The sequence below is a fragment of the Schistocerca serialis genome, chromosome 8 (genome assembly GCF_023864345.2).
Source record: "Schistocerca serialis cubense isolate TAMUIC-IGC-003099 chromosome 8, iqSchSeri2.2, whole genome shotgun sequence".
Classification (NCBI taxonomy): Eukaryota; Metazoa; Arthropoda; class Insecta; order Orthoptera; family Acrididae; genus Schistocerca; species Schistocerca serialis.
The window spans coordinates 316379300-316398936 of NC_064645.1; the positions used below are offsets into that span (position 1 = coordinate 316379300).

The window sequence follows — 19637 nt, forward strand, 5'->3', positions numbered from 1 at the left end:
GAATTACATAATTCTTATTGCTTACCTTATCGCCAGTAAGACGTTCTGAAAGAAAACGTGCTATCACTGTCTTTTATTAAGGCTCCGGTCTTGGTATCGTGTCCGCAACATTACAGTATGGCAGTAAGTCTACAAGGTGGCTCAAGGTGGAATGATTGCGGTGCCTACGAGTTGTATAAAATTGGAAAAGAACACGCGGATACATTAATTGAAAGAATTGCGCAGGAAAAGGATGATGCAACACTAAGCGGACGTCGAGAACGGAGGTTAGAAAACGAAGCCCGAAGAATCTAAGTCAATAAAGAGAGGATCATTAACGATTTGAGGGTTATGACAACATATAATTTGTCGTTGTCAATAGCTCGTTGGCAATTGTTGGCAGTGTGTGTGCTGATGGAGTCATGGCATATAGATGGTGTGTATTGTAATTTATTTCTTTGTACTTCTCCAGGATCGTCCGGCAATATTTTAACGTTATAGCGTCATCGAAATGAATTTCCTCGTCCTCTTCATCTAATCTTAATAGAGCATCTGGAACAGTTCAGTAACTAACTTACGTATTGCCTGTATGGATATTGTCATCTTCGAACAACGGAAACAAAGCAAAACAGAAAATTACCTTACTTTGGTATCACCGACAATGATAAATGAGAGAAGACATGTTTTCCTGAGCTACAAATGTCCGCCAAAGTGAGTGTTTGCTCATGTTTAGAACGCTTGGAAGCAGTTCTAAACGTTTCTGGAGTTTTGTGACAAATAACATGTATTACATGTAGTGCTTATTCCTAGGTATGCAAAAGTGATGAGTGGAGATTAGGCAGTTACCTTCATTTACAGAAATAATCCGCCAATCACGTGTGAAACTTAAAAAGAATTGTATTAAATCAGAACATTTCTGTTTTGTTTGCTTCCTCGTTTCAAGTTAATCGTATAATTATTTTTGTTAGCTTGCGTGTTTACCTGTTGAAAGAAGAAATGCTTCGGAAGGAATCTTTTGGAAGTGAATTGCACATGGATGTAACGCTAACTCCCAACAGTACCCAATTGTTGCTGTCTGTGTTTGTGGCGTGAATTTTGATCAGATTTTGTATTTGATTTTTGGAAATATATAGCCACAAGTAACCTCTGCCACGTCAAACGGTGATCATAGAACTGCAATTCAGAGTACTTGACATCAATGCTAATATTCCTGCTGCCAATGCAAGGATTAAGGGGATGGAGGAGGGCACGCTTGTTTCGCCTTCGCAACAGTTTTGCGATGGTTCTGTAGTAAGCAGACAACGCGCTTGAGTAACTCACTCAGTTGTGAGATATGCGTTTCATTCTGAACTAGAAGAGAGCAAGTGAAAGAAAAGTGTGTGGCGTCAAAATGTGAGGTCGTACCTGGGAGGAAGTTTCGTCGCGGAATCCCCTCTTGTGGATTTAATCCGTATTATGTCCCACCCGCACAATTTACCACGTGATTATGTATGCCCCTGGGAGTGAATAACAAAGTGCAGTTTCGCGCCAGATTGTCACGCGCGCTGACGTGCCGCTCCCAGGATTCCGGAAGGCGAGCCGGAATCGAAACGAATTCGCTTCGCGGTTTAACAAAAAGAGCTGGTGAGCCTGTCAGCCTGTTCGCTCGATCGCTTTTCTTTACTCTGTAGCACTTTTGTAGTACATAATTAACTGAACCGCAGATATTGCGTCGTTGGATTCAGCGAGTTGTTACATTTGCATACCAGCGGAATTGAATTACAACTGGGAGCTGTACCGGTGCACAGCGGTGTTCAATACCTTCCTGAAAAGAACGAAGTCTAAATGAGTGTGGGAGGGAGGGATTGAGTAGTGGATGTGGCGAGAACTGCAAGCTGTTTCTCAAGCAGCGCAGCAGCTCAAGACTAAATGAGAGTGAGTAGTAGTGTCTTGGTGGTGGGGCAACGATTAGAGAGAGAGAGAGAGAGAGAGAGAGAGAGAGAGAGAGAATCTGCTGCGCCTCCACAGTTGGCGGGGAGGGTCAGGGCCACAGGCGTGGCAACACTGCGCTGGCGCGCTCCGCTCGCAGGGCGGCCATCTTGACTAACGATCGGCTGGCGCGGTGAGTCAGTCTGGTGCCGGTCATGCCCGGTGCATGATGGCACCGCTGCGTGGATGCGGAATTCGGTGAGTAGGCGGCAGCGAGATCGTAGGGGAGCGCAGCGCAGCAGGGCACTCACTAGCGGCATTCCGATGGCCGCCCGGCGACGCTTCAGTTAAACGGTTCGGTGGCCAGAATTCGTCTTGTACCGTTGTTTTGCCTGAAACTACAATGGCAGATACACTTTTTTGGTTGATGTAGCAGAATCAATAAGCACGTCGTGTTACTGCCTGATACTCTATTTTCCTTTTTTAAATTTTTTATTGAAACTGCGTTTTTCTGATATTTGTACAGAATATCTGGCCAAGAATTTCGTTTGGCAGGGAAGCACCCGTTAAGCAATATTTAAATTCAGACTGTGGTATTTAATGGTACGCGGAGGGTGGGGGCGGGCAGGGGGTGAAGTGGATACTGCAGGCCAAGCTTACCTATGAAATACATGCTAGAAGAGGTTCAGAAATTGCGTTTGTTGTTTACAATGAATTAAGAATCACGTGTTTTTCTCCCGTTCTGTTCTTATCTCTGCAATTTATATTTTGATAAATCTCGAAGGCATTTCTGTATTGACTTTTCTTTCTCGAAGAGTTCATTTTCGTAAGTACATAGCATGTTCAGTTTACGTGGGCATACATCTTAATCCTTACGATCAGAAGAGTAAAAGCTGGACCACAACGATTGTTAACAAGTTTGAACATTTTTAGGATCGTTTAGCACATTTTTGGAGTTCAGTAATTTATAATAATCATAAGGAATCGGACTGCGTTGGATGATGGTCGTTTGGACGAATGATCTACCGATTAAAGAAAGTAGATGAAAAAAAAGAGGCTGGTATCCGTTACAGGCTGATACTTTCTGTCGTAGTTGCATCAGAACGATGACGTTGGTCAAATCCTCGTGGAAGTGACATTTTTCTGTTGTCATTACTTTCACTGTGGAAAAGGAAGTAAATCTTTGGATAAAGCTGAAGGTTGGTTTTAACAGCACGTTGCTTTACTCTACCCGTTCCTGTTGGAAGCTGTGTGGCTTGTTTCTCTGATCTAAGAACTGATTTACCCAACCGGTTACGGAATACCACAACGCGAACTCTGGACCATTAAGAAGGAGTGATAAATTTCAAACGACATTGTTACACGGATTTCGATCGAAATTGATCCTACTTGCATGATGCTGCACGCTATTTGCATACCGCAAGTCTTCTGCTTCAGGGACTATCTGGCATCAGATGTTCACGATTTACGGACAGTGCATCACGGTGGCTACACTGTCGCGTTTCTTTGGGAAGTAATTTAGCGTATTCCTGAAGTAATTTAGTGACCGCCTACCCTCATATTAAGATGAACAGCATTGCTGTCACATAGCCCATGTAATACTTGAGACTTACCGACCGCTCGCAAGGCGACTGGCAGATATCCAGAGGCTAAGAACTTCACTAGGCAGGCAGTCAGTCGGTCGAAACTGCGGTTGTTCCCCATGACGCATACCACTCCATTGCAGCTATGGTCTCATCCCGGGCCACATCACCCCCTTTTCGAGGATTAGTTTGCGCCAGTTAAACAAGAGTCCGTATGTACTGAAAGAAAATACTTAGAGAACAAAGTCTCTTTTTTCTTCGAACAGTCTCGTGCAGGCTGTAACTTTCCATTTCGGTGATTTCAGAATTACGTATGAACGTAATTAAGGAGGCGATAAAAATAAATCCCCGAATCTTCGATACGCAATTTTCTGCGAAGAAAACCCCGACGATGGTATATAAGAAACCGGAATTCGGTTTTGGACCATCTGCTATGATATGCTTATATTTGAGAAGCGAAAATGTGGGGCAGGGGTGATCAAAGTAAATTCTTCCCGATGGGCAACGATAAACAACGTACATTACGCGCACGAACCGATCTTGAACGTGCAGTCCTTCGGAACAGCACTAGAAAGTCTGTCAGCATACTGTAAAAGTGAAATTTATGATATCGATACGACGCGTAATAACGGTCTGTGGAATATTATCTAGTAAAGTCGTAAACGTTGTATTTTTCTGGTTTTTAAAAGCCTCGAGCGTAAAGGATTTGCAATCTTCTTACAGTTCTTTTCAGAGCCCGTGTGGGTATTCTGTGAAACGCCCATTATGTTAGCGTTTCTCAGTTCTGGTGAATATGACGGTCGGCTTCGGTTTATTAGTAGATTACTGCGGGAGTGCAATTAGTCTACAAAAGAGAGAGCGTACAAGTCACTCGTGCCACCCATCCCACAATATTGCTTAAGTGTGTGGAACCCGTACCAGATGACCTAACAGGAGGTATTGAACGATACAGAGAATAGCAGCACGAATGGCTACGGGTTTGTTTAATCCGTGGGAGAGAGTCACAGAGATACTTAAGGAACTGAGCTGACAGACGCTTGAAGACAGATGCATGCTATCCCGAGAAACTCCGTGAACAAAAGTTTCAAGAACCGGCTTTAAATGATTTCTCTAGGGATACACTAAAGCCCCTTCCTTAGCGCTCACATAGGGATCGTGAGGATAAGATTAGAATAGTTACTATGCACACTGAGGCATTCACACAAGCATTCTTCCCGCGCTCCATACGTGAAAGGAACAGGAAGAAATCATAAGATTTTAATAAAGTACTGGACACCAAGCCACGTTCAAATTGAAGCCACCGTCTTTGTTTATTAGCTTTTCCATCTTTGTTTCGATGGATTCCCGAACTATTGTGCAAAAGTGGAAACGGTAACTGGCTCTATATCCACACAGCTTTAATCAGTCACGCCGAGAAAACTGAGATATCGAGAACAGTGTTTTTTGTGCGCTCACGCCAAGTCAGATCATATATCTGAAACATTTTGTTCTTTACCGGAATTAGTTTATTCGCAGGGTCTTCATTAAATTAAAATCTGTCTGACTTTTGACAATGAGCTTCGGCCTCCAGTCAGTTGCAGCTCATCTTTGAAATACCAGGAGCAACTGGGCGACATGAAAACTTAAGAGAAGAAGACTATTATTATGGTAAATGGCTTAGCTCTGTTACGTCGCGCCCTGCCACTTAAGGGAGACGGTTATTGATTTCGCCTACCTTTATAATCGATATACCTATTGCGTGGAAAACATGGCTAACGCTTGCAGTCGCAGTGAAACGGCGCGAGAAATGTTGAACGGTGTAACCAGTTCTTGAACGGTAGTTTGCCGCTTCTGATGTCATGTAGTGAAACGTTAGTGGCATGATGCGCCCAAGTGACCAGACGACTTCATTATTAGGACAAGTGTTTTTAAGAGCTGTGGTCACTGAAGAAACTTATTACACCAGCAAACTTGTTTTGCATGGCTTAGGTAGCTGTAAGCTGCATCATTCCCACAGTATAACCTTACGCCAGCCTGCTGTACGGGCCAATTTTCCTGTATCAAGGAACCGTCAGAATAACGTCTTATACACTGTCGAATACCCGTTTGAGGTCAGTGGTAGATTTGGGTAATTCCCATACTACTTTAATATTTGTGCTATTTCCTGTATGGCATTCTTACAGGAGAGGATAAAAAGAATCGACGACTTGTGGGTGTACATTGTTTAAATTACTGTGACAGAATTCGTTCTATGCTGTTTGTGAGTCATTTGTATCATTAAACTGTACAAATAATTCACAGGCACCATTCTAGAATTAAACGCTATTGGTCATGGTGTATCCTGCAGCAAATCAGATGCACTGCAGATGTAGATGGTCGTTAAAGGGATTAATATGTCGTGCACAGTATGAGATACGCATAAGCATTGTTCTGTGCGTATTCGTATTTAACTGCCGTGTTTTCACCTGTTCGTATGAGATTTTGTTAGCCGTGTGATAGGTTGCCTATAGTATCTGGGCCAGCGACCAGATAGCGTCCTGTGGCGGGGACAGCTGTGGTGCTTCTGCGAACCGGTTCGTTGCCCGCTTTGCCCTCCAAAGCGTGTCTCTTCCGTCGGTCGGCCTGCCTCCCACGTGTGCGCTGACCTGTTCGCCAGAAGCCCGGTTTCTGCCTCGCGATACCACGCAGTCAGGCGTGGATGCTTCTTTCATACTCTAGTATCACAAAATCTGAGTGCAACGCCACACGACGCCAGCGATTAAACTCCGTCGCTGCGATTAAGAATTTCAAAGTAATCATAGAAATTCTCCCAGAGTTACAAAGCTCACCAGTACGGTTTCCTGTTCAAATTAGTTGGCAGTACAACAGTGGGAGCCTGCCATTGTCGGCTCCTACTGTGTTGCCACTTCCGCAGCGTAAAGCATTATGCTTGCCAATCCTCAGTTAGGAAAGTTTTGAAGATTTGGAAATATCGCCCATTTCAGGAATGAACCTTAACTCTAGCCCCAGTTATGAACGGATTTTTTGACGTGGTATGACCACAGAGAACTACAGCATACGTGAATTGCCGATTTTTTTTTACATGTTTGTTGGAGGAGGTGGACTTCGAAACTATTTCCCATTGGCTCGGGGAACAGCGCTGTGGTGATTGCTTGCAGATATTAGCGTCAGAAAAACTCGCAGTGTGGGTCTTAAACGGCAGTTGACAAATTGTATAATAATTTGTTTAAAATATGCTCCCATGTGACGCGATGCGGTCTTTCGGATATTTAGCGATGCATCTCTCCTGAAGGTCACAAAAGAAAATCACTATTCCCATTATATAAACTTTGCATATTTAACCAGGTTTGAATAACGCTGTAGAACAGGTCAATATTCTAAGTTATGGCCTACGTACAGAAGTTGATCATACAGTTTATTTCCTGTTCCATAACAACGGATTCATAAACTGGAATAGAAAACTAGAGAATTTTTCGCAGGTAGCTAAAGTAAGCTGACAGACATCCCATCGGATTCTTTTGTTTCTGTTTGGATGGAGACTAGGCACACTTCCGATATATGAACGCTGGACATGATTACGATGATCTGTGCGCCGGTGAGGTATAACCATACGACTGTCTCACCTGTGAAATAGGCCAGTAACCAACAGTCGGTTCATCTTACGTGATGTAGGGCGTATAGTCAAGGTGAAAAATTAATGTATATCCAGATACCCATTCTGCCCTCTTGGAATATCCATTGTGTCCATTCATTCCATGAAGACGGGGAACGTAGGACTTCAGAGCCCAGGATTAGTGTATACTACTAACAGGTTTACATCTGTCATTTATATTTTAAGGGTCACATCACACATTTAATCGTAATTCGTTCCTGTTGCCAGCCAAGACCTCTGAAGCAACAGAAGTGATATTGTTACGAGGGTTGGAGCTTCAATAGTGGCAACAATTTATTTTCAGCTCGTACAAAATAGATACGTGTTTCAAAGTTTTACTGAACTTCATAGTAGTCACCAGCATTGTGTATAACCCGTTGCCAGCGATGTGGAAGTCATAGGATACTATTAGCAGTGCCAATTGTGTTGACAGTTCGAGCGGCGCGGTTTATTGCCCGACGAATTTGTAGCAGTTCTGAAGCGAATGCCGTTAAGTGTTTCGTTAAGTTTAGGAAGCGAATTGAACTTAACGAGGGTTTAAGTCAGGGGAGTGCAGTAGGAGGTATAGCACTTAGCAGTCCCATCAGTCAAACAAATCAGTAACAGCTTGCACTGTACGTGCTTGAGCATTGCCCTGCAAAATGGTGGACAGGTCGTGCAGAAAGTGTCATCATTTCCGTCTCAAAGCTGGTCGTAGGTTGTGTTCCAAAAATGAACAGCATAGAGACAGAATTGATGACACTTTCTGCAAGACCTGACCATCATTTTGCAGGACAATGCTCAAGCATGTACAGTGCAAGCTGTTACTGATTTGTTTGGCTGATGGGGCTGCTAAGTGCAATACCACCTACTGCACTCCCCTGACTTAAGCCCTCGTAAGTTCAACTCGATTTCTAAAGTGAAGAAAACACTTAACGGCATTCGCTTCAGAACAGCTACAAATTCGTCGGGCAATAGACTGCGCCGCTCGGAACTGTCAACATAAGTGGCACTGCTAAGAGTATCCTACGACTTTCACAATGCTGGTGACTTCGAAGGTTATTAAAACTTTGAAACACTTATCTGTTTTACACGAGCTGTAAATAAATAGTTGCCACCATTAAAGTTCCAACCCTCGTATTTTGCGAAGGATACACAGAGTACATACTTGCATCGTTCCCGACTGTTAGTGAATCTAAAATTTAGGCCTAGCCATGCAGTTGTTTGGCACATACACGCAGCAGTCGAGAGTCACATGTCCACAGTAACCAGTAGATTCACCCAGACCACACGACTTTCATAAGGTATTATAGTTGGCCTTAATTTTACAATAGAAGAGTTCATAGATTAATGATAGATTGTACATCACACTTTCATCTTAGTGACCAGTTAATAGCCTCTGTAAAACATTTCAAACGTCTGAAACCCTCCCTACAGGGTACTTCCTTCCGTTGGCCGAGATCGGGCAGTTATTGTGAGTCGATATGATACAGAGTTCAAGAGAAGTGACAGTATGCAAGTAGATTGTCATAGATGCCATATTTAGGTACTGGCCATTTAGAATGACAAGAAATTAAACATTGTTGGAAGTATAAAGCCAGTAACGGCAAGGCCTCCGTTGAGATGGCGTGATGTAACAGCTAGCGCGAGCGGCGCAATGGTGAGTGCAGGCAGGTGCGGCCCGTATGTATCGCCACCTAGCGGCCCGTTACGTCACCAGTCCCACCTGCTGCTTCTTGCCTGCTGCAGCGAAGCCGTAGCGCCAATTTTTTTTTCTTTTTTTAAGTGCGCGCCACTGCCTGTTGGCTCTCGGCCAAGACACGCTCGGCCGCAAGCCAACGTGCACTCGGCGTGCCATTCCACTGCTAGTCAGCATACTTGCTCCCAAAATTACTACCGATTAAGTATCCGGTGGGGGCAGGGAAGATTTGACGGAACTTACGCTTCAGTTGATTGAATATGTAAATGTTGTACCCCACCTTAGCCAGCAATTGGCCTGTTAAATCCGCTCCGTTAAGCTGTAACCGACATTTTTAAATGTAAGCGACAAAATGAGCACTACTTGCCAGCGGCCACATTGTAGAAAATTCGTGCATTTTAATTCCAGACACGGATTAAAATAAATCAACACCTAAATTTTCCGTTAATCGAAATCTTATGTATTTAATACAGCCCTATAAGTCTCACACTGTGTGGATCAGCACGTCATACGACTTAATTACCTTCATCATCTGTTCCGCGGATTTAGTAAGCGGGTCTTATCCTCTCGGTCAGTACAAACAAGTTTTGCCTTGTGATCGGTATACATGGCAATAGCTGTATAGAACGTGGTTAAGCTAGCGCTCGCTCTCCCCCTCCCTCCTTCCGGCCTTTTATCATGGTGCGGATTACGGTTGCGGTATTTGACGCGCTTTGTTAAAAAAACAGGGCCTGGAATAGGACGAATATGCTGATTTGAAATATACAACTGGGCATGTGGCTTATATTTTACCGCCGGGCGACAATGCTGGTCTCAGTCCACGATCGAACATCCCGAAAATATTTATCCGTTGCTTCGCGTTTCATCTTCAGGTACATGCTGGGTCTCTACGGTTCTGGATCCTTAGTTCGCTACCACACAGAATAATTTTTAGCCTCAGTGTTGTGGAATATCATTTGGTTTGCGTTGCGGCAGGTTTTCGCCAGTATTTTGATTGTGCCACAAATGTGTGACATACTGGCTATTTTTGAGTCGGGCATATTCATATGGATATTGCCACGAAGTGAATTAAAGTTAGTTACTTATTTGAGACAGGTGCTATCGAAGTGTATATTTTCATCTCGTAATTTCTGGCCCTTAAAGTATTTTAAATTTGGTGTTTATGATTTCACAATTCTGTGATTTGGCTGTGTTATATGGTAGGTTATCTTAAAACGGATGCGATAACGGACACGTCGCTGGCCAGGGATAATGTTTTCATATCTGCTTGTCTTAAATTGTTCTACTATATCATCTGAGTGCAAAACAAGAGAGACTGGGGTCATACAGCAACTTTGTCGACTACCTTGATTGATTATTGTGGGCGTAATGGTCTCGTTGAAATTACCGACGAGAATAGGTTTCTGTTAGCTTGTACCTGGTGGGGAAGCCGTACTACCTCTGTTATTTTAACTTACATTCGCGTCAACCCGCTATCAGACGTTTAATGTATGCGTGAAATGTTGTTGAATATGAACTTTTAATCATTTAGTCGGACCGTTAATTTCGTTGCTTGGCTTCGCTTCGTCACACAAGGGGACCTTACGGACTAGCCCTATTCTATTTTGTTCATACTTGTCGAATTTAAGTCTGTGCCTACATATCAGTTTCCTAACGCACCATGATGAAATTCTAAAAGAAAAGAAAGAAAAAACTTTGAAGATCAGATGATTTCCGAGTTTACACGAAGAGCATTTTTCAATAGTTTTAATTGCGTTACAGCCGAAAGTTTGTTTCTCTGGTCGCAGAAACTGAAAATGCTTCGACCATAATGATTTTGAGGGTATAGTAAGACGTTGAGAAATAGGTCCGTGTGCGGCATATGTCTACGATAATTGCTTAATGTTATAGCCAATGTTAAGAGATGCTGTTGTAGCCCATTGTATTGAGCAGGTGTATTTAAAATTAGTTTCAGTGGTTTGTATGTCATTTGGAACTAAGTCATGTAAATGATATTGACGTGATGTGACATAATAGTAGACTCGCAGAGAGAGGCTTGTGCTTGGAATTTGTCATTTGTGTGCTCGTGATGACGCTGCGCTTTCTGGTGGCCTTCGCGGACAGCTCGGTACGTACTGATAAGGAGAAAGCAATAGAGCGGGATTTTGTTGTGAAAGCGCTCACAATGTGAACGGTGCGGCATGAGAGTACTGTAGTAGCAATTGCTGCGGCCACGGCCTCATAACGGAATGCTGCTGTGTGACTCACTCCCCCACCCCTAGTGGGCTGTGAGCCAGGGCCTCCCTTTCCTCTGCTGCCGATCACACGGCATACCTCGTGACGATGTGTACGGTAGTGGTCCTAGCTAGGAATTTTGATCTAAATATACCCATTTGTGATCAGCAGCAGATTACAGAGTAAGAGGATCTGCAGTTCGTAACAATTATTCTTATGAGGTCGCTTTATCTAGCCTGTCTATAATCTCCGGGAAGCAAGCACCGCTGAAACATGGCATCGTTGCAGTGTGTTCACCTGTTTGTTAGTGCATAAATTTTGCGAATGTTGTATTGTTCTTGAATGCGCTAAGAGCAAGTAGTCAGCATATGATCTGTGAGGTTAACCGTCTTAAAATCTCCGATTGCAGTAGTGTATAACGAAGGACATTTTGTACTTAATTTCGTATGTAACATACCGTCGGAGATATAATAATTGTTACTAACTAATGCATAATGTATAAATTATGACTTTCTTTGAATAAATTTAAAGTAGTACGATGTAAGATTTTTTAGGAACAGTGCAACGTTTTCCCCCCTTTAATGTTGTAGGGTTAAGCCATAAGATCCATGACATCCCCGTAAGCTCGACTACAACACAAACGTAGGTTTTGGCCTTTTGGTGAGGATCAGTTTCCTAATGGATTCATTGGGTTATGTATCACCTCATTTTGCGTCGTATATGATTTTATTGATCCTGGATGGTATTTCTAGGATGTGAAAGAAATTGCCGCTAGCGGATTATTCCCAAGATTCCACGTTTGCATCTCTTTCACCGCGAATTTGTACTTCGGTTTGCCGAAAAGTAAGAATATCAGTCAATTTCATTGTTACATTCTGGGAAGCTTAGATATCGTCAGTAATTTCTATTTTCAGATTGAATCATTAGTTTGCCAGTGTAACAGCGTTAACTGGTGCCCTATCCCCTTCAATACTCACGGGTTTTTAATTAACATTGGTTAAAGTAACAATTTATTGCGTATAGTAATCCGTACTACAGGCAGTCGGTAAATAGGGAAACATTTTACGTTTCATCTTATTTCGTATCCATACAATTTGCTAACATTGGAGATATTTATGTGCAGTTGCTAGAAATTCACCATTCTGTTGTTACTCATAACGATGTAGTTTAATAAAAACATATTACTTGTCAATATATAAAATTATCATTTAATATATTGTGAAAATGCCACAGTCTCCCATAGATTCCGCGCATTGGAATTTCATGATTTCGATTATTTGCTTCCTAATGTTCTTTGGGAGTTTCATATCTTGACATTACCAGCTTTACAGTATCGCGTATTTCCTGGGTTGCGCTATAATAGTTTGTACGCGCTGTTGGGACTCTTTGTATGTTCCGTAAATCGCTTCAATAATTATCAACCGCCCTTAAGGATTTCAAGTCACAGCTTTCAAGTGAGCGATGTAACCACCAGTACGGTAAGATGAACCAATTTCAAATAATTAAGCTTTTTGTTAAACTTTATCTTAAATTACTCTTCCGGTTAATAAAGGCAGTTGCTTGTTCAGCGTCATAATTAAATGTACTAAATGTTTTTGAACATTTTTTGAGAGTGCTGGCTTTTTTGCGTGGAACGTGTTTCTTGATTATCGAGTGTGAGAAGAGTTGTTTCACTGCTGTATCTTCAAGTTTTCTGCAGTAACTTGATGATAGTTTGCATCATCAGTGGTAACAACGGTTAAAAGTAAAATTGTCAGAGCTTGAATAATATTGTTCCACGTTCTCCGTTTATGATGCTGTGAGCGAATGTAGGATTATGCAGGAGTCTGCTTGGTGTCATAACTACCATAATTTGATAATAGAGAAGCCATAAACCCGAACATTGTTCGGAACACAACATTGCCCTTACGTTACCGCGATGCCTTCGTCATATTCACGATCTGCGTGTGTGACAGAAAGGAGAAAGAGAGGCGGGGGGCGTAAAGAACGAATCCTTGGAACTGACTTAGTTTCCAGTGTCAAAAATCGTGCCAAGGGCCGGGAGTGACACCGTATTTTTATTTTTGTGTGTATGTGTGGAAGTAGTGTTGTTTTCAGAATACCTTACCTATATAGATATTAATAAGTCTCAGGCTGAATTTAACAAAAATTAATGTTAAAATATAACGAGGATTTATTCCTACTTGATTTTGTATTACAGTGTTTTGAGTGTGGTGGTTTAGTTGCCGTTTCAGCTAATTTGGAAGCCACCTATACGGCGACGTATCTTATGCAGTAATAAATAATCCTTTAATTAGCGGTACAGTGACATAATACTTTGTCTGCATCAATCAGCTGACTAGAAGACTGCAGCTTGTAGTTTGTATTGTTCGTCACACTGTGCGCATCTGCGTGTGTCCCCCTGTATGTGTCGTGATATTTTTCTTCTTCTACAGTTGAGCTTCTTTCTTTCTTATCGTGGTTTGTGGGGAAATCGGTTAATTTTCAGTAGGCCAACCCCCATTTTGTTTATCGTTCTATTTAGTTAATTTGAAAAAGTGACAATTGTGAAATGACCTAAGCTGAAACGACTAGAAAAATCGTCGAGAAAACTAATGCCAGGTTGCGGTATACAAAAATAAATGTTCGGAATGTGACTCGCGGAAAATATACGATTCGTTACTTTTTTTAGTCGTTGGTAGAACACAACGGACATGCTCTGTAATTAAATTTCAAAGCATCAGTGAGAGACTCAAAACTAAAACAGCATTTGTTAAATGAGGAATAACTATTTATGTAAGCATTACAGCTTCAAAAGTGTTCAGGGAACATGTTACCTCTCGATACATAACTCGTTATAATTATCACAGTGAATTCAGCTGACACATTGGTGTCATATGAGCCGTTTTGCTCCCACTTTATACACGGAAGGGGAATTGCCGAGCAAGATGGCGCGATAGTAAGTTACTGGACTTGCATTCAGTAGGACCCCGGTTCAAATCCCCATCCGGACAACCAGATTTAGGTTTTCTGTGATTTCTGTACATCGTTTAAGGCAATTCCGCGATGACTCCTTTGATAAGATCACGGCTAATTTATTTCACCTACCAGAGATTGTACTCCGTCTCTGATGATCAGGCCGTCGATGTGACGTTAAACCCTTGTCGTCTTATATTCTTTTTTTTTTTTTTTTTATTGCGAATTCTGGGGAAGAGGTGTGAACGCTACTGTAGTGCTATCGTTGTACCTTCTGCGAGACACTGAAAGAAGACTAGGGAGTGCAGGTGTAGATGAATAGGCAGTCTCTATGGGGGTAGACTTTTTGACAGGCATAACGAATTCGAGAAGATTGCGTCGTTTTGACATGTGCAGACTGCTTATGTGGCGCACCTGGCACCGCTTCAGCTTCCGGCAGATGCTCCCTCCCACTGACCAAGGCCAGTCGTCCACGTGCCCTATTCCCCTCATCTACCTCCTCCCTCATTTCCTTCTCTCTCTCTCTCTCTCTCTCTCTCTCTCTCACACACACACACACACACACACACACACACACACACACACACACACACTCTCACACACGCGCGCGCGCGCGCCGTCCATCATTCTTTCAATCGGTCCTTTTGTAGGTACTTCGTTACGTGGTAGCATTATTTTGCCATAACTTAGCATCAACCTTGAAACAAAAATCAATCTGGAAAACTTCATCAAATAAAGTCCTATTACACAACGATCAAGCGAATGTAAGGTCGACAACTTGGCACGAGATCCGGATTGTAAACACTGCCAAATAGATGCAGTCGTTCTAAGAGATTGACACCTATTGCCCACTTCAGATGCTACTGTAACGCCCACATGAGATCTAGTCTATCAAGTACTTGTTCATTCATCATGCAACGCACGTTAAAGAATTCCTATAGATTGATTTCCACGAATTCCACCTGAAGCTCAATTGTGTCACATAAGATGGTCGACGAAGCGCCACTTCTAATTTCTTCTGTGAACTTACGCCCAACTGTATGATACACATATTTCTCATGCATTTACGTAAGAAGTAATGGTATTTGGAGCTGGTGTGAGTACTCATTTCGTGACACAATCATTTGTCTGTCAGATAAAACAAAAGGGCTCACGTCTAGCCATGTAGGTTATAACTAGCTGTTGTCCTTAGTTGGGAAAGTGCACACGTCGGTACTCGTTGATACGAAGCAGTGTCAGTATTTTTACCGTCGGTGGGAAATGAAGAAACAGCTAAAAGTACGCTTGGTTTGTGCTTAGGTGGCATTGTCAACGGGTTCATGTTCGCTGCTGAGAAATGCACTGACATCCGATGCGCACAAACGGTAGAAACGCCTCGTCTTCTTTTATCAGTGCTTACCGGAAAGAATGCGGTGTGCAGATTAGCGAGAAATCCGGTAGCTGACTTTTGTTTCTATAGAGAACAAGCTCTTCTGCTGCATTCTTTGTGGTGCCAGTGAGAACGCTTAACGCTTTAATTTTTCACATTTTACGGTAGAATGTAAAGAGATTAACTGTTTATGCCTGTTACTCTGCGTAACCTGCTGCGGCAGTACTACGACCGAACATTTCCTTTGTTTCTCTTAATGGAGAATCGTGATTTTCTTGCATATATTTTAAGTCAAGATGAAACTCCACAATTATTTCAAAACGCAGGAGTATTTTGCTCATTGAAGACAAATTTGTGCCAAACAAATAATATGGCAGTCTTAAAGGTTTGAGTCTAAATTTCTGATAATATGCCTAACATTGAAAACACATTGAAAAAATGTATCAAGGTTATAAAAGAAAGATTCTTGTGATACCGATTTCATGGCAAGAAAGTTTAGATGCGTTCTGAGGGTATTTAAAGGAATTTAGTATAATTGTCTCTGTCGCACTCGCTATTCTGTTCCGTTGTCTCCCAATGCAGGACTTGATAGAAAATGAAATAAAATCAGGGAAAGATTCTGACCTAATATCGCATTTTTAATGTTGGTACACAGCGTATTTTTAGGACTTTTACTTACTTTCCATATTCAGGTAAATTCAGCATAGTTTTATGTGTGGCAGAGTACATGTACATTGGCTTTTCTTTAGACCTAACGGCTTGTCTCTTCACATTTGCATAGACATGATGGCAAATGTTGTGTATTGCTCAGATTGTAGTACGAAGGTGGATGCATTAAAATTAATGCTATTAAAGATTATAAAGGAGTTGGTGTGGGAACTGCCTACAGCGTGCGACTTCCTGCAAATGTACGGTTTGGTGTTAACACTATGCTTATGTAACATTTTATAGCGCCAAGAAACTTGTGTAGCAAAATACTGCGCTGCAATCGGCAGCGCCTACATAAGACAAAAAGTGTTGGGCGCAGTTGTTAGCTCTGTTACTGTCGCTGCAATGGCAGATTATCAATATTTAAGTGAATTTGAACATGGTGTTATAGTCGGCGGCACAGGAGCGATGGGACACAGTATCTCCGAGGTAGTGATGAAGTGGGGATTTTCCCGTAGACGCTTTCACGAGTGTACATCAATATCAGGAATCCGATAAGACCTCAAATCTCCGGCGTCGTTGCGGCCGGGAATAGATCGTGCGAGAACGGGACCAACAACGACTGAATAGAATAGTTCAACGTGACGGAACTGCAACCCTTCCACAAATTGCTGCAGATTTCAGTGCTGCTGGTCCGTCAACAAGTACCGGCCGCTGTGGAAGAGCGGTTCTAGGCGCTTCAGTCCGGAACCGCGCTGCTGCTACGGTCGCAGGTTCGATTTCTGCCTCGGGCATGGGTGTGTGTGATGTACTTAGGTTTAAGTAGTTCCAAGTCTAGGGGACTGATGATCTCAGATGTTAAGTCCCATAGTGCTTAGAGCCATTTACGCCATCAACAAGTGTCAGCGCGCGAACCTTTCAACGAAACATCATCCATATGGGTTTTCGGAGCCGAAACATGTTGCCTGGTCGGACTAGTTTCGGTTCAAATCGTGTCGAGCGGAAGGACGTGTACGCTTATGGAGACAACCTCATGAATCCACGGAGCTTGCATATTAGCAGCGACTGTTCAGGGTGGTGGAGACACTGAATGGTGTGTGGCGAGTGCATTTGGAGTGATTTGGGACCCTGATACGTCTACTTAAGACTCTTGACAGGGGACACGTACTTAAGCTTCCTGTCTGAGCACCTGCATCCATTCATGTCCATTGTGCATTCCGATGGACTTGGGGGCAATTACAGCAGGACAATGGGACACCAGACACGTCCAGAGTGGCTCCAGGAACACACTTCCGAGTTTAAACACTTCCGCTGGCCACCAAAATCCCCAGACATGAACGTTAATTAGTATATCTCGGATGCCTTACAATGTGCTGTTCAGGAGAGATCTCCACCCCGTCGTACTCTTACGGATTTATAGACAGCCCTGCAGGATTCATAGTGTCATGTTTTCCCTCCAACATTGACACACATGGAGTCTATGCCACGTCGTGTTGCGGCACTTCTGCGTGCTCGCGGTGGCCGTACACGATATTAGGCAGGTGTAGCAGTTTCTTTGGTTCTTCGGTGTATAATACAACCTTCTGTATCCACCAGAGGCGAAGTTGCTATCCCATAAAAGACGTCATGGTTGGTTATAACATTGTATAGGTGATGGTTTATTTTTATATCACGTATGGTGTAGTAAGAAACATCATTATCGTTACGGAAGTTGAGTTACTGCTTGCAGAACGAAGTTCGGCGCTAATAAACTTTGTCCGCAGAGCACATAATGCTCGCGTTAGTGCCGCGTAAGTTCGAAACCACCGCTGCGGTGTTAAACTCAGGGGTAACAGACCTGAGTCGGTATTACTGTGGCTTCAAACACCTATTCACGTTGGAGCCTTGTTGGCACATCATCATCATCATCATCATCATCATCCCCCGCTGCTGCAACTTCGCGGAAGGCTGCGCGAGTGCTTTGCGGCGAAGTGGGCGCTAACAAATGGCTGCCGGCGTGTGTGTTACAGGGAGCGCGAGAAGCAGATGGAACGAGAAAAGCAGCACCAGCAGCAGCAACAGCAGGAGAGGGAGCGAGAGAGGGAGAGGGAGCGCGAGAGGGAGAGGGAGAGAGAGCGGCTGGAGCAGCAGCGCGCCAGCGAGCACGCCGTCCAGGCAGTGCAGAAGCATTTCGAGGAGTCGCTGCGCCGCGCACAGCAGAAGGTCAGTAGCTGCACAATTTCATTATGGCTGCGGTTAATCGATGTTTATCATTCGTACAACAAAATTGGTAGATTTGGGAATACACATTCCACCACAGACGTAACGTATCATTTCCTGGAGGCCCATTGGTATTCGCTAATTGTAGTCATTTCGATCACATCCAGGCCGCAGAGAGAAACGCTTTTTGTTAGGCTTGAAGACGATGGGCTGGTATTTACTAACGCTCCTAAATGGGTGGTAGTCGTAACTGACTAGGGTGATTTTAAGGGCGAGTAATTTCCGCCGTGACGTGGCAGAGATACCACACTTGAAAAAGTACTGCCAGGAAGCACCACCTTGCAGAAGCGTTATAACGGGAGCAGGCTATGACCAATGCAGGTGCTTACATTCTGTTCTTGAAGCGGATTCGATGGAAGACACACACGTTTAATTAATTTCGTGGAGCAGTTTTGCAGCTTTCGAGGGAGTGGAGTCGGCCGGAAGTGAGCGAGCACGTGCTCGCTAGGCACAGCGTTTACACCAGGCACTAGCCACCTAGACTGTGGTGTTTTAGTGAACGAGACGGACTTGAAAACAAGTCTAGTAGAAGCCAATCAATTTTGTTTACGTGCGTGGAAATTTGCGAGTGGTGTTTCGTGAGAGACCCCTATTCACGTTTAAGTCTTTTCTTGTGTTGTTGAACCGCTAGTAAACCGTTGAGGACGGTGGTTGTATTGGGCTGTAGCGGTGAACATTTCCAGTATAGCGGTCGGATCTTTCCTGGAAGCCATTTGATAGCTACGGCTATTTTAGAGTTGCGAGAAGTTTAACCCTGTCTCGGGGGTAAAGCGGGCCTGGCGACCTCATTGATGTGGTATTGTTACAGAGCACACAATTATACAAGGCCCATGAATAACCGTTATCAACTACATGTGCGGTGCAGTACGTTGCATAATTATGTACCTTGAAATACGGTACATAGCGGCTGCTTGCCTCCGTGACGCCATCGTCAAAGTGGTAAGAATTACACTAAATTTTGTAATATTTCGTTGTGTGTTTGCGTAAATTGGTCTCACACATTACTGCGAGTTTGTATGTGTGACAATTTTGAGTGTGAGCATACTCTTGTGTCCGTGGGAGGAAAAGATTTTTTGCAGTTGTTTTAATCGTTCAGGCTACTTGGGCTTCAAGACTTTAAATTATCCAATACTGCTTAAATGCGTGTGCCAAGTTTGTGGCAAAAGTGAGCGCGCTTGTTCAACTTAGTAAGTTTTCAAATAACTTACTGAAATGAAGTCTTATTATGATCGCGGTAACATGAAATCGTACCCATGCCTGAAAGACCAATCCTCGGTAGACTCTGTGTGATGTATCATCCAGATAATCAGGCAGTGAGCAGTTGCTTCAACTAACGCACTATGTACGACGATCTCGTTAACCTAAAACTAAAAATTTAGACGTTTGTTTTCCATACTGCTCACGAATTCTTAA

The 19637-nt window shown here is 43.2% G+C and overlaps 1 protein-coding gene across 1 annotated transcript in view; it reads left to right on the forward strand.

The window, feature by feature from the left end:
- LOC126416995 (lysine-specific demethylase 3B-like) overlaps positions 1–19637 on the forward strand; it is a 145687-nt gene that overhangs the window by 65457 nt on the left and 60593 nt on the right. Inside the window, exon 2 of the mRNA XM_050084881.1 lies at positions 17975–18167. Coding sequence (XP_049940838.1) covers positions 17975–18167 — 193 coding nt within the window. The remainder of the gene's footprint in view (positions 1–17974; positions 18168–19637) is intronic.